This window comes from Dermacentor silvarum, chromosome 11 (genome assembly GCF_013339745.2).
Source record: "Dermacentor silvarum isolate Dsil-2018 chromosome 11, BIME_Dsil_1.4, whole genome shotgun sequence".
In the NCBI taxonomy this organism is placed as follows: Eukaryota; Metazoa; Arthropoda; class Arachnida; order Ixodida; family Ixodidae; genus Dermacentor; species Dermacentor silvarum.
This window is the reverse complement of record NC_051164.1, coordinates 84,910,821-84,926,074: the sequence shown is the minus strand read 5'-3', so window position 1 is coordinate 84,926,074 and position 15,254 is coordinate 84,910,821. Positions and strand designations below refer to the sequence as shown.

Here is a 15,254-nt window from a genome sequence, read left to right as displayed (position 1 = left end):
TGTATGGACATCGAAATAATAAACGTCGCTGTAATTAAACTTACGCGGTTAAGTTACTGCCTTAAACTTATTTTGAATTTCCGGATGGCTCAGGAGGCATTACTAGGGCGAGTGAGGGGGAGGATGTGAAAATATACATAACATGCTGCGGCAAGACGGCACATTATAATAAGGACTGACAAACTTGAGAAATGATTGACAACAATAAAGGTGTCGCACATACACCGAATGGTTCATTACGAAGCGCGGCCATTTACAAAATAAGCTGAACTACAGAACACTGGATCGCAAATCTGCTTATATCTCGGGAGAATGTAGATCAAGTTACCAAGAAAAAAAAAAGCAGTGATAATGGTCAGCCTTTACTACCGGTTTAATAAGCACCACGGAGAGCTAGCCACATGTTATGTTGTTCACACGCACTGCGCACGTGACCAGCAGCAGCACTGAATATGGTGCTGGTTGCGAGCGCAGTGAATTGCATAAGATTTCCGCGGAGACAGAACGCGTGATGTTCAATTGCGCGCGTACTTGTCCGAGGCCCCGCTTCCGGTCTTGAGGCTTCGGAAAGCCTTGAGCCACTTGTTCTTGATGGTGCCGGTGACCGCCGGCACCGCGGTCGACGCCTTGCGCTCGCGGCAGTTGCGTTCCTCCCCGTCCGCCTCTACCTCCTTGCCCCGGAACAGAGCGAACTGCGGTACACGTAGAGCAGAACATGCAACCCCAAGTTTAGAAGTGCGCTGCAGCTTCAATTTGCAGACCGTCCGCGCTTCGGTTCGTTTTCTAACCAGAACGGATTCGAGCTAAGTTTAGTCGGTAGACGCCTTTAATAGCCGACTATTAGACGTCATTTCATTATTATCCATGCACTAGCCGTTTTTACTATTCCTTTAAGCATTTCACTCCGGTGGTCACTTAAACAAAGGTTTCCAAAATCTGGACATTGTACGGGACCGTTGACCACGTACTTGCACATAGTCGTTAAAAAAAACTATGGGGTTTTACGTGCCAAAACCACCATCTGATTATGAGGCGCGCCGTAGTGAGGGACTCGGGCCTAATCGGACCACCTGGGGTTCCTTAACGTGCTCCTAAATCTAAGTACACTGGCGTTTTCTGCATTTCGCCCCCATCGAAATGAGGCCGCCGTGACCGGGATTCGATCCCGCGACCTCGTGCTTAGTCGTTGCTCGAGCAAAGTGGACTTTCAGCCGGCTTAAGTTACAACCTCTGACCCCCCCACCCCTCCCACTCCCCCCCCTCCCGACAATCAGGAAATTCCTGCCCAAAAATTCACTTTTTATCTCCTTTTGTTTTTGAAACTTATGGCGGTGCCGTAGAAAATATGGTCCATTTATCAGGAGGGGGCTTTCGTCATACGCCGAAGTATGGAATGCACAGTGATTACGCTTTGGGCGGTGGGAACAAGCGTTCACGGTTACCTCGAATGTAAATGACTGCTTCTATTCCGCACTGTCTTTACTTTGCCCTGGTCGTTAATCCCATTCTTCTCTACGATCTCATTCGCTTTTTAGCGCCGTACTGTGGAGATATAGAGGAGCTAAATGAAATATATATGGCGTGTTTCAGCAAAGAACAAATCTCGACCCATATTCATAATAAAGTTATTGCACTAAAACTGTTCCTAAGAGCACATGTCAGGCACTCGTGATGTTGGAGATATTAGAAGAGCCGGCTGGCACACAGCATTCGCTGATGAAAAGCTTTGTGAATTCGGGCCCACGTCCGGTGTTCCACACGAGGTGTAGTTTGTGGAGATGAAAGGATGAACGAAGAAGAGAAATTGACAGTCACGTTGGCGTACGGTCAAAGCTTGTCACATAAACACATGTCTATTATTTAAAATGTGGTGGAGGGCATAGTATTTAAAGCAGAGTAGTTGGCTCAATGGACGTACCTGAATCCGACTCCTTCGCAATGTTTCATAAGCATAAATGCATAAAAGTTTAATATTCGAAATGCGGTGGAGGCCATTGTACCTAAAGCAAAGTAGTTGGCTCAATGGGATTATCTGAATCCGGCTCCTTTGAAGCTTTTCATAAGCATTTGCTCTCTGCAACTCGGATCGTCAGGGAAGAGAAACAGAAGTAAACGACCGTTTGATGTCAGAACACAAAAACTATGCGCTTGATGAATATATTCAGGACACCTGTGTGGTAATTACAGTCAATCTGAATGAGCACAGTGGCTCGGAGGGGCGCCAGTTTTGACGTACGTTTTGTTACAGATCTCTCATGCAACTAGTGGGAGACCTGGACAAGAAATGATGCTAGGTTATTTTTTTTTTCATTTCAGCGGACCAGACCGATTTCACCACAAGTTTCACTACGCCATCTCGGCTACGAGGATGACGGTACCTGCGATCTTCAGCGCACTGAAGGGCAATTGTGGTAAAACGAATGTGATATCACTTTTTTTTTGCGATGGCAAACCAACTTAGCCCTCGAGATCAGAAAATGTAGATGTCAGAATAGAAAGATTCTCCAATTTGGAAGCCTGCCTGTGGGGACGCGCACCCCCTCCAACGTTCCCTTAAAATCTGCAGAAAAAATATTAAATGACATTATGTACGTTATACCCAGCAACGTTGTCTTGAACAGAAGTACAGCGGAAAGCGGCGTGAACTGCAGCAACACCACCTAGATAGCTCAAGGCCTGTTCACTCCGACCCATGACGTCCTGCTATGCGGCCCGACTGCCATAGAATCTAATGGGGATGCCCCCGAGGAAGCCGTGGTGATTTTGACGTCACCGCTTTCGTCACGCCAGCCTTGGCAATGGAACTTTAGAGCCAGCTAGCATGACGTCACGGATCGGAATGAACAGGCCTTGTGCTATCTAGGTGGTGGTGACTGCAGGAATCACGGCGCTGAAGGAGCAGGAGCGCATGCGCTTCTAATGTAGTGAGGTAGGCCAGGAACAGGAAAGTTGTCGCGCGATTGGCCGCTCGAGGTACTTTGCGTGTATTCGCGGGCTTCTTTCACGCTCGGAAAAAACACTTTTGTGTATCACTTATTGAGCAACAGAAAGCTGTATCAGGAGTTTTTCATGTTACTCTACAATTTTGTTACTGACACTTTTCATCTAATTATAATCATTAAGAAGTTGATTAATTATTACTAATTATGTACTCAGACGGAATGCGAAAAATAATCTGAGTATCTCCAAGGAACGGCAAACAACATTACCTTGGTTCTGTTCAGCAACGTTGCATTTGCATATTTCTAAATCTTGGTGCATGATACTTGGGACACCTTGTACACGAGGTCGTCGATTTTTATGGGACATATCTAATTAGCTTTCATTACAGTATACGTTCACATGCTTTTCTGTACTTTATAGAAGAAAAAAAAAGGCTGGCTGATACGGCGCTTCAAGGAGGCATCGATTAGTTATGGATTAATCAGCAGATCTCTATGTCAAATTTAAGCTGCTGTAGGCGTTTGAACATCAAAGAGGCGTATACCTTATGAGTGGGGAACCGGGTGCCTTCTCGTTGGATTTATTTACCACTTTTTGGTTATTTGCTTATACCTTGTATAATTATTTCTGTTCCCATTGTACAGCCATATACAACTGCTGGTATACTCAATAATCAGATAAAGTAACACAGATTGCTTAAATAACACTCCACGATGATAACGCGTTTTGACACAACTCAATTCGAGTGATCTGGGGTCCCAGCTGTACAATGTTGATGTGTTTTAATCCCTTTAGTCACGAATAAACTGTAATGCTCTTTCATTAATGCATCTCGTTCGGTGCTTCCTTAGCATTCTTTGTATACGTGACTCAGCTGTTGCTCCCTCAAGTACAACCTCACAGAAATGCACAAAGCTTCCAATATTATTCACCACTCATATACAATAAAAGCTAATGTCCTCGTGATTTTTTCGGAGGTGCAGACTTCGCTGTTTGTATGAAAAATAACACTGATTGATAGCAATTTTATGCTCGAAAATTAGACTTTTATTGTCTTTTGCTGTTTGTTATTTCTGCAACAGGCACTGTTCACTGAGTGCATATTACAAGCCTTCGGCGTGCTGAAACTCTTAACAACGAATGGTATGCTTTGCAACCTCTCTTACGTTTAAGTATTGTTTGAGAGTTCTCGTAATTCACGATAGATTGTGGCTTCGCTGCAAATGGTGTTCACATCCTACGGCGTTGTCGAGCGCTAAAACTCCCAGGGTTATATTTAACACGTGTGCACAATACAAAAAAGTTAGCAGGCAAAAAGGTAACGTTGCCATAGCTGGAATGATGGAAAATCGCAGGCGTCATAGGGAAGTTGGAGGTTTAATTTTTTCTTCCACTGTCACGTCCGATTTTTTTTAGGATGAGTGTGAAGGTTATGGAAAACTGAGCCTTCAGTCATAATTATAAATTTCGCTTTTAAATTTACTTAATTCTCCTGTGCTTTCCAATTGCTTTCATTGTCTTCGCATGGTTGTTACTAAAAATCGTGTCCCTTGGTTTTCCCGTTTATTCTCGCTCATTCTCGATAGGAGCAGGCGCACTTTGGTTGTGTTTAAGGACAGTGAACGTACACTTCACTGATAAGTAAAAAGTGAGAGCCTCCTGGCATACGATGAGAAGACAGGCCTCGTGGCCAAACTCTGAAGTGCAAGCAAACACTTTTGTCCCGTCAGCCGCCTCCGTAAAGAGAGGGGTCGTTAATTATGTTAATGCATTTAGAAAACGACAGTTTAAAAAGGACATTAAATATGGAACAGATGGCTACTACCATATAGGAGGGGTGGCCAACGCTAGCTTTGCTCTTGAGTGTATCTCATCGAACATCGAGCACACGTCCGGCATATTTCCTCACAGAGTTTATCGCGGCTATTATTAGTGTAACATTTTGTGTACATAATGGGATAATACATTGTGATTTGCTGTTGAGTCGCAGTATTTTCGTGCTTCTGTTAAGTGTCTCTTTAACGCTTCTAATGTGCACATTATGATTCGACGTTCGCTTTCATTGCTTTAATATTTTATGCTTTTCGGCTTGAATTATTCACTACATTTAATCAACGGCTAATAACACCCACTCGTATTTTAGCCGTTGTTCCTGCTTTCCGTGCTTCGATTTGACAATACACATGTCCTCGAGGTGCTTGTGGTATCACTGTGAACATACTAAATATAAGTGCATAGTTCTAGGCTGGCAGGTAGTCCTTATACTGCTAGCATGGTGTACGATTGGTATTATAAGGAGCCACTGCGTTCCTCCTTTAATACCATCGCTAGGTTTGGTGACTATACGGTGCCAGTTTACCAAGATTATTATAAATATCACAAAAAATAACAGCTGCATTATCTGTGGTCCATTTTCGGGAAGTTATAAATTCTATTTCTGGTGACGAAGACTTTGAATATTCGGTTTGCCGACACCAGCAACAATAGCTAAAATGAATTCCAGCGATTAAAATAGTGCTTCGACGCCTTTGGCAAAAATAAACTAGCAAGCCAGTAATCGTCACTTGTGGTCATAAAGTGGTTTCTGATGACTTCGAGACCCGTCTGTAAAGTTACTAATGTCTCTTTGATAGACACAAAGATAGGGGCAAAATGTTTGCTTTATACGAACGGTGCGCATGGTCTCAAAGCTCTTCGGATAGGTTATGCTGTGGCACTTTGTCATCAACAAGGTGGTACAGTGCGGGTCAGCTTACCTGGGCTTTGACAGCTGCGAGGTGAATCTGTGCCACATGGAGATCAAACCTTTTCATACTAATGTCCTCCTGAAGTTCATTGGCCTTGTTGTAAAGGCTTGATTCCAAGCTCCTGCAAGACACAAGATGCACAAGCTTTACATAAAGTTTCTTCCGACAGACCCATACAGAGCCTCCGCTGAACCCACCGTCAACAAAGCTGGTCACTTAGATTCGTTGAATACTTTGCTTTTGAAGTCTCAGAAATACACCTCGGCTATGAGGGCTTCGAATTTATACCACTTGACTTCCTTTTTTTTTAATCGAAGCTTCCTTTGGCTCTTGCCTACAGATTGCGTGGATGTTTGATCAGCCGAGTAAACTGGGCAGATTCCGGGGTCATGTACAATCAAAGTTGGGCTGATCCCAGCGACAGTGTAATTGAACGTGATGACTTGGTGTGTCGACCGGGATACCAGTCCTTGATGAGTGTCCCTGCAAATATTTTAATGCGGTTTCTAACACCGGCTGTTCTTAGAGGCAGCGATGCGTCCCGGCACTCGCGTAACACGCAGCATTATTCGATTGGGCTAACGAATAAGTGTTTCCAGCAGCGTGTCGTAACAGGTCTATACCGGGAAGCTATCTCTTGACTTTGTCAGGAGTCTTCCGGTGGTTTCTGCCCATTATGTCTGATAATTATCGCGTATTGCATTTTTACTAGAGATACATTTTCACATTCTGACACCCTTCGGCATGCACCTTGCGTGACAAGGCGCGAGAGGATCCTACGACTTTGTTCTCAGCAGAGTCACCGTGGCGAATGTTGGTGTTTTGAAAACGGTTCAGTTCGGCGAAGATGACGGCTTTACTGCAAGCGCTCAAACGCAAGCTTTGTTTTGAGAACGGTTCAGCCCAGCCAAGAGGACGGATTTACTGAAAGGGCCCGAATGCCATAGCTTTGTCCCAGCTCAATATTCCGTGAAATGGGCCGTCACGACTTTTGCGGAATAGTAAGCACTTGGCCTCAAGCAATGCCTTATGTTTTCTACTGGTAAAACCCACTGTGCTGCATTGAATAACGTTCGGTTGCCGGCGATTTTTGATGTGACGTTCCCAGCACTGTAAAAGGAAGGCTTGATATTTTTGTTGCATCGGTGAGTGAACATCTCCAGCCTGAGAGACAGTCTCAACGTGTTATGAATGCGTGAATTTCTCTAGAACAATCCTGATATATCCTTAATAGACCCACGATTAAGACATGAAATACATTTTTACTGTCAGCTAGTGATCTACGATGAAATATTTACCTAGAAGACGTAGTTAATTTGGCACTGTTATTCAAATCATTACTGAAAGGATCAAGATAATTTTTTGTCCTTTGAAAGAACTACCCACAAAGGCTTCGGTTCCGACAAAAAAGGTAGCCCATTGATACCTCCGATGGCAGCCATCCTTGAATTTCAGATTGTATATATTTGACGCCATAAAATATTCGCCAGCTATGCGGTTACACAACTGACGGACGGAACGCAAAGCTGGAAATTTACTCGGATCGAGTTCAGCCAAGTCGTATGAGGAATTGTACAGAGAAATGCACTATGAAACGCCCATGCATTGTCAATGGATTGTTCAATTCGTAGTCACTTAAGAAGAGGAATGACGTGCGACAATACGTTGCAAACGATAGCAAACACTGAAAGGATACCGCATAATGTCTCCTCCAAATAAACTTACTGGGTGGTTGAGCTTTGGCGGGCACGCAATCGTTGCTACGATAAACGCCAAATTAGGGCTGAGAAATTCATTACGTAACTTGCGGCACCTCTTACACAACTCCTGCTGCCATATACCATTCTGATCAGGAACGAACGGGAAAAGAACAGCCAATGTTGCCCAGAAAGCAGATCCAGTGACTCCCCATTCTTCCTGACAGCAAATGAAAGCCCCTTCGAACACCGTTTATATTAGCCTTAGAAGAACAATGAGATAACAAGACAAACAAGCGAGTCAAACAGCATCGCCGCGGTGCGTCAGAAACTAGGCTTCACGGCAGCGCTCGCGCGGAACGGCGGACTTGACACGTACCGCGATTCGCTTAAACCCTCGGGGCAACCGCAGTAACTGCGCGAAGGCCTAATTAAGCGAACCACCTATCGTTCCAAATGAACGTACCGCATTCGACGCACAATTGAACGTTACGCACGCGCCAAGGACCGACAGGTGATCGTAGCGCGAGATGAAAGCGGCGCTTCGTCGAGCGCGCAGTCGCGGTCCACGGCGCGCACCCACACGTACCTGGAGATTCGCGAAAGCTATCGGCTGGCGGCGACGGCGACGACGAACCGAAACTGGTTCGCGGCGCGGGGGCGGCGAGTCATCTCTTTTCCGTCGGTGCGTGGCAATCGTCCCACGTAACGTCGTGGTCGTCGGTCAGTCAGATGTGTCGCACGAAGAAGCCATCCTCGACGGTCGCCTAGCGTCCGGAGTCCGGATCGCGGAGCCCGGACCCCCACCGCTGCCGCGGCGGGCCGACACGGCAGCTGCAGCACCGCAGCAGCGCGCCATCATGTGAGACAAGATGGCGTCGATTACGAGACAGCGGAGCCAGAGGAGAACCGAAAGCGGGAGAGCGCGGAGAGAGTACGGAGAACTGAGGAGGGGGAGAGAGTGCTCTGCCTTCGGGCATTGGTTCGCGCTCCGCGCAGCGCTGATGACGTTATCGATTTAGAAAGCCGGAGAAGAAAAAAAAAAAAAAAAAAGAGAGAAAGGGCTCGCGGGCGTGCCGGAGCAGACGACAAGATGCAGACGACACGCGTCGTCTGTTTCTCTCGCCTCTGGCTATTGTTTGCCCATCGATTGCTTATAAAAGAGTCAAAAGCTATGGGCGTAGGTATAATAGCGGGCGCGTTTTATGATGCCTAACCACGGCAGCTTGTTTCGAGCTGGCCCATCGACGCTCACGCCATGGAGGAGCAGGTGTGACGTTTAACGGAGAGCTGCTGGGCGTCAATTGCGGCAAAGAGGTTCGCGCACGCCGCAACAAGGCGGCGCGGATACAAAAAAAAAAAAAAAAAAAAGAACGGAAAATGTCTTCACCGCCGTTTCTGGCGTTCTGCGTTGACCGCGGTGGTGGCGTCGGCGCGTTTTAGTAAGTGGGTGTCGGTGACACGCAACGATGTTAGACTAACGTCCGCTCTATATATAACGACACGAGAAAAAAAAAAAAAGACCAGGGTGGCTGCTTCACCGAAACCACAAGGCTAATTTGCATAGGCGCGAAAAACGACCGCACCCGTATAAAAAACAAATGATGAAACAGTCCCGTGGGGCTCTTCACATGAGCTCGCGCGATATGAACCGCACAATATTGATCGCGGGGGCGGGCCGTGCTATATTTTCTCGACATGACCTTAGCATTCATTGATTATGCATGACTAGTAGAGTGGACCACTGTATCGCCGCGGGGGACATTTTCGTGGAGATTCACGTTATACACCCGCGCGACGTATGCAAGCTCACGTTTTAACCGGCTGTCGTGCTTAACATTTTGCCTCCTAGTCACCGATAACGACTAACGCGCTTATTATATCTGACCCGTGCCCTGAGTTAGCCAACAGTGCGTCCCACTACTATTGCCAAGGGTTGTTTATGTGTACTTGAGACCAGCAGTGAGAAACTGCCAAAAGCTTGCGATTGTGGCTCTATTGAACTTGTTATTCAGCGACATTGACAGTCCTTTGAATGTTTGTTGGTTTTAAAGTGAAGCCTAATATAATGTATAAAAACTAACCCTTGCAAAAAACTATCTATGATATTTAGCTGCATATCAACAAAAAGTCTATTAAGGGCAGCAAAAAGTCAACGGAAGCACAAGAAAGTTTCTATACCAACTTTTCTGCGGGAGAATGTAATTTTACAAATGATAAAGCGCAAGACACAGTACAAAAAGGATGACGAGATGGACGGTGCGAGCACAACTAACAACTGGGCCACTTGTAACTTTTTGAACAGTTGGTGAAGCATATTTTTTTCAAGTAAGCTTCACCAAATGGCCCGAAAGAATAGAATATATAAGTACGACCCACCGACCGGCGATTACTGGCATATTAGTGTCCGGCCTTTATACCTATGTGTGGCAGATATTTATCACCGCAGCAAAGCTGACAGGTAAGCACGTAAACTTGTATTACTCGTAACGGGCTCGACACCTCACCCAGAAACGTATAAAGACAGTTTATAGAATATCAGTGGATATTCTAAACTGTAGTTTCTGTCAGGCTTTCAGATAGTCCACGGAAAGTCTATGCATGTTTTTCTGTGCAATACATATCATTTTTGGGGACATAGGCTGCGGAACTTTTCTTAGCTAATATCTGTACACCTTTAAGAATCTGCTTCCACGCCTGCGGATCACAGCTGTCCAAAGGAATACAAGACACCTTGCCATATTTTACCTATATATAGTATGTAGCCTACCTGTATACACTACATAAAGTGAGACTGCATAAAATAAGAATGCACTCACCCGCCGCGCTAGCCGAGTAGCTATAGCGCTACTCTTCTAAACTCGATGTATCGGGTTCAATTCCGGCCACGGCGGGTGCATTTAGATTGGGGTTTAATGCAAAAGCCCTCATGTACTTAGATTTACTGGCACATTAAAAACCCCAGGTGGTCAAAATTATTACGGAGTCCCCCACTACAGCATGCTTTGTAATGATATCGTGGAGAACATTTTAGAGTGCAGCTCTTAGGCACCCTTTCCTGCGTTGAGCGTCGGCGTCCCTCGGCGTAACCGAGCGAACGAGCACAGCGAAGGATGAAAGAGCGAACGCGGAGCGCAGCGGGGGATTAAAGATGGTGATAGCGAAGAGAGCGCGAGGAGCAAGGCGGAGGAGGAGGGTATGGCGAAAGCGAGAGAAGAAAGGCGCACTGCCGCACAAGACGTGTTCTGCGGAGACGATCGCTACGAGAGGGCGCCAGAGTAGCGCGCGTCGTATGTTTACCGATGACGCCATCGATAACGCATGCGGCGAGCGCGTCCAACGATACCGAATATGGAAACAAAGCGCTGCATGAGCGGATGTCTGTCTGCGGCGGCTACTGTGAATCGCGCCCACGCGTCACCCGCTCGCTGCCTCTTGCGAGCTCCCGATTAGCGAGGCAGTCGCGCCACACTTCGCTCCGTTTGCAACGTGCCGCACGAGACAGATTGTCCGCGCCAGCCAATATATCGCGAAATGAAAACACATATTGAGCTGCGCTGAGAGTTGGCATTAGTGAGTATCGTAATCGTCGGTGAATTTTTTAAAGAAAGTATATTTTAGGTCGGCTAAAAATGCGCATTATGTAAGTAGGTGCCTCTGGGAGGCGAAGTGAACCTACCATTCAAGCGATCCTAGGAACATCTGTTAAAGGTCATTAGTGAGTTGGCGGATATTTTGACCATGCCGTTGTTGTGCTGTTTCCGGACTCTTACACAATGACCGAGTCAGATTATGCAATGTCTGCGCAGATTATAGAGGCTACTTTTCCTGCTTGTGATATTTTCTTTTTTTTATGCATAACCGGTGGAGAGTTTGTACGCAGCAGTTAGCTTTTTGTTTTATTCCATAAATGTACGGATTGCTATGCAAATGTATGTACTACAAGTCTTATGACCCAGTGTAGACAACAATCTAGAAGCTTAACACGAGATACTCTTCAAGTACTTGCGTTGCATTTGCGTTGTATAATCTTATCTTACTGCGATGAGTTTTTACATTATTACAGGAGATGATTTTCTTCAAATGTGGGACAAGCAGCTGCTCCTGGCATTAGTGAGTTACCAGCGCTCGGTTTGTTTTCAGAGCGCAACTATTCTCAATTCGTACAAGTCTCTTATTTCCTTTTGCCTTCGCACCTGGAGACATCGAAATACTGTCCATACGGAGCCACGCGCCACGCCTCTTTACCTAAAGTTGAGTTAGAAAAGAGTGGTTTAAACGTACATGTACGTGTACATTGCATTGGGCGCACGTTAAAGAACCCCAGGTGGTCAAACTTGATCAGGAGTACTCCACTGTGGCGTGACTCATACTCAGATTGTGGTTTTGGCATGTAAAACCCAAGAACTTAATTGATAGAGTGATTTCCCGCAGTTCTGACGTCACAAAGCTGCGCAGGAATTGAGAGGTGTCCGTTGCGGAAGGGTTGGTATAAATTTGATGAATTGACTTCCGTGTTTTTTTAAAGGGGCACTAAACATTACTATTTCTCCCTTACATGCATTGGACGAGCTGGGTTCATCCGTGTGGTCCTGGTAAAAACGGCCAAGGACGAGCTCAGCTTTTCAAAGCTGTTTTGAATTTTCTAACACTGCCGTGAACGAGCCTAGTTCTGTCTGGGTGCTTTGCTTAGTCGTGCTTTTCGTACATGGCTGCACGCAATTCACGGAACAGAAGCAGAAGCGTTAGTTTCTTTTTCAGAGGAAGTAAAACAAGTTGGCCACAGTGGTCTTGGAATAACTTGGCCATTTTTTGCTCGGAATTCTTTATAATCGCGTGACACGGAAGGAGTTAAATCCGGCTCTGTATTAGCGAATTACGTTTTTGATTGCCTTGACGTATCCGCACCAGGTTCCCGCGACGTCATGAATTTATACAGTGTCTCCTCAGGTACAGTTAATCGTTCGTCGACATCGAATAGGATTGGATTCCATTCTAGCGGAGTTAATAGTAGGTGTGGATAAGTACTGCGTCCATCGGTCAAAATACGAGAAAATAATTTAAATTCGCGACTTCCCGTTGACGTATCGGAGCCGCGGCTTTGGTGCGAAATTGAACGATGCGAACTTTGTTCTTAATTTTTTTCCCGCCAGTAATCAGCATTTTCCGTCAAAGAATAAAGAATATAGCTTCGAAAGAATGCTTTATCAGTCGAAGCTGATCTAGAGTTTTCATTCAGCAACCTGTATAAAAAATAGGATGGTACATATCAGTAAGAAACGGTAAAGGTTGATTGATTGATCAATAAAATGAATACTTGCTAATTTATGGTAGACTAAAGAGAAACACTATTAATCAGTTGAGGCTGATGTAGTATTCTTTCAAATGTTTCGCTTATTTCGTGGTAAGAAGGTGGTTACAACTAGAGAATATGTAGGCCGAAATTCTATAGATTGAATTTCGCGCCCTAAACTTCCACACCGGCATACGTCAGTGAAAGGTCACAGATTTCAAGGTACTTCTCGTATTTGGACCGTTCTGGAAAGGTTCCAAGGTCTTTGGCTCCTTTGGGATGCAGCGCGGTTCCTCTTTAACTTAACTTGACTTAAAATAAAAACTTAATTAGACCTGAGCAGACGCCGTCGAAGCCTGTGACGTCACGGTGAGGTGGTGCGGGAACTTCACAACGGTGTCGTCACCTGTTGATCGTGCATGCGCTTTATTTCCGGCTCACTAAACCTCTTCTCATTTTCTCACAGTAAGATCGACTTGTGTGTGTGTATGTGTGTGTGTGTTCTAAAAGGGTAATTTACTAATACATGTAAACTTTTTTTTTCTGTTTAGTGTCCATTCAACGGGCACATACCTATACCAGGTGTTGTACTTTTTAGCTGCACCAAATATAAAAAAAATGCCTGTGTCAGATAGCACAATTATAAGCCTTGAATAATAGCCGGCCATTACTTCCACGTGAAATCGAAATGCACAATTGAATAATTAACATATTTACTCTCATTAACTTTTTAATCAATGACTTTGGGGCACTTATTACAATTTACGAATTGTAACCGGTGAGTTTGCCAGGCATATCCACTTGAAACGAATTCTCAGGACTACACCAGTTTCGAGAAATTCATATTCAAAGGGTCCGACGAGATGCATTGGCGTGCCAGTTAATTTTGTTCTTCAATGCATAAAATTGCGTTTTCTGAAAGAAAGTAAGTGGAACAACAGTTCAATTTCATCGCAAGCTTGACGCCGCATATCTCGAAACCGGTGCCATCCACAGAATTCGTTCGACGTGGATATGCCGTACAAAAACTCACTAGTTACAATTCGTAGCTTGAAATATGCGCCGTAAAGTAATTAATGAACAGGTTAATTAGTGCAATTACGTTAATTATTCATTAGAGATCTTGATTTTTCGCCGATGTAGCGCTCGCCTTATCGAGTAATTTAGCTCAACTGTTAGAATTGTGCTATCCTGCCACAGGTAACATTTAACGATTTGGCGAAGCTAAAAAAAAGCTAATACCCTATATATAGATTGCGTGATACACCTGGGCGCTGCAACTGCTGGACAGAGCTGCGGGCGCACGAAACGTGGGAATTTTTGCCTCCCGGTTCCACCTAAGTGGTGCAATCTTTTTTATAACCTTTGCCGCTCTTTCCAGCACAATTGATTATACGATATGAATATTCGTTTCGCAGCAATTCCGAGGCTAGTAACATGTACAGAGCTCGGCGATTCAAATACGATAATCTGCTCGCATGGCGCCCGGCGCTTTTTGCGCCACCGGTGAGCGCTGGGTGGTCGTTGGGGGGCCAAATGCGGTCAAATGCGCCACAATGGCCCTAGCGTTCATCGTATATACTACAATGCATGAGCTCGATGTCCATAGCGCCGACCGGTGTCGCAAGAAGCGCTGGTGGCCATGCGGGCGGGTTATCGCGTTCGAATCGCTGAGCACGGTTCATCTGTGACTGGTACTGCGACAAAGCGTGGTAGGATATCGCCAAGGCGATTGGCGCACGACATCTCGTTATCAGAGTGAAGCGTCCTAGGTAGTGAAACTTATAATTCATATCTTTCACAGTTCTGAGAGTGAGACTCTCGTCCCAAGTCCAAGATAAAAGTGACAGAAAGCTATATGAACCTACCTCGACAAAAATAAAGTTCCCATATTGTTGGCGAAATGAACTTGGAAGTGTCATTACTCGACGGTGCTTCACTGTGCAGCCGTCTTGTCCCAAATGAGAGCTCGCCCATTGAACTTCCGCTTTTTCGCTTTGTGTGCGTATCAATGACGCAAGCAGTGAGTAGGAACCCTTTCTCTAAAATCGAGTGACCTTATGACTTTGTCAAAGGACCAACAAACAACTCCGGCCACGTTGGTCGCATCTCGATGGGGGCGAAATGCAGAAAACACCCGCGTACTTAGGTTTAGGTGCACGTTAAAGAACCCCAGGCTGTCCAAACTAATCCGGAGTCCCCTACTACGGCGTGCCTCATAATCAGATTGTGGTTTTGACACGTAAAACCCCATATTTTTTTTCATTTTTTATGACTTTGACATGCAACGTGGCATACGTGGGCAAGATCGAGCATGTCTTCTTCGCATCAGACCTAACGTGGCCTACCCGAACAGCTTCAAGTGCAAAGTTCAGTGGACCTGCTCGCCAGTGTCCCCTGCGTGGAACGTTTCTGAGTACTTGCAACATGATACAAGTGACTGCTACCGCTACTTGTCATGTAGACAGTCTGTGAAGGCCCACTCCACTTGTTGCACGACTCGAGTTTGCAGCTGCGGAAAGTTCTCAAACCGTTCTCAGAACATTCCATGAACATTCCGAGTACCATGTGCGC

The 15,254-nt window shown here is 45.5% G+C and overlaps 1 protein-coding gene across 6 annotated transcripts in view; it reads right to left on the bottom strand.

The window, feature by feature from the left end:
• Positions 1–15,254, bottom strand: part of LOC119433142 (uncharacterized) — a 159,399-nt gene that overhangs the window by 39,614 nt on the left and 104,531 nt on the right. For all 6 annotated transcript variants that reach the window (XM_049659240.1, XM_037700282.2, XM_049659242.1 and 3 more), the window contains exons 8-9: positions 5,700–5,811; positions 532–692 (exon numbers count right to left, since the gene is read on the bottom strand). In XM_049659240.1, the coding sequence (XP_049515197.1) occupies positions 532–692; positions 5,700–5,811 (273 nt within the window). The remainder of the gene's footprint in view (positions 1–531; positions 693–5,699; positions 5,812–15,254) is intronic.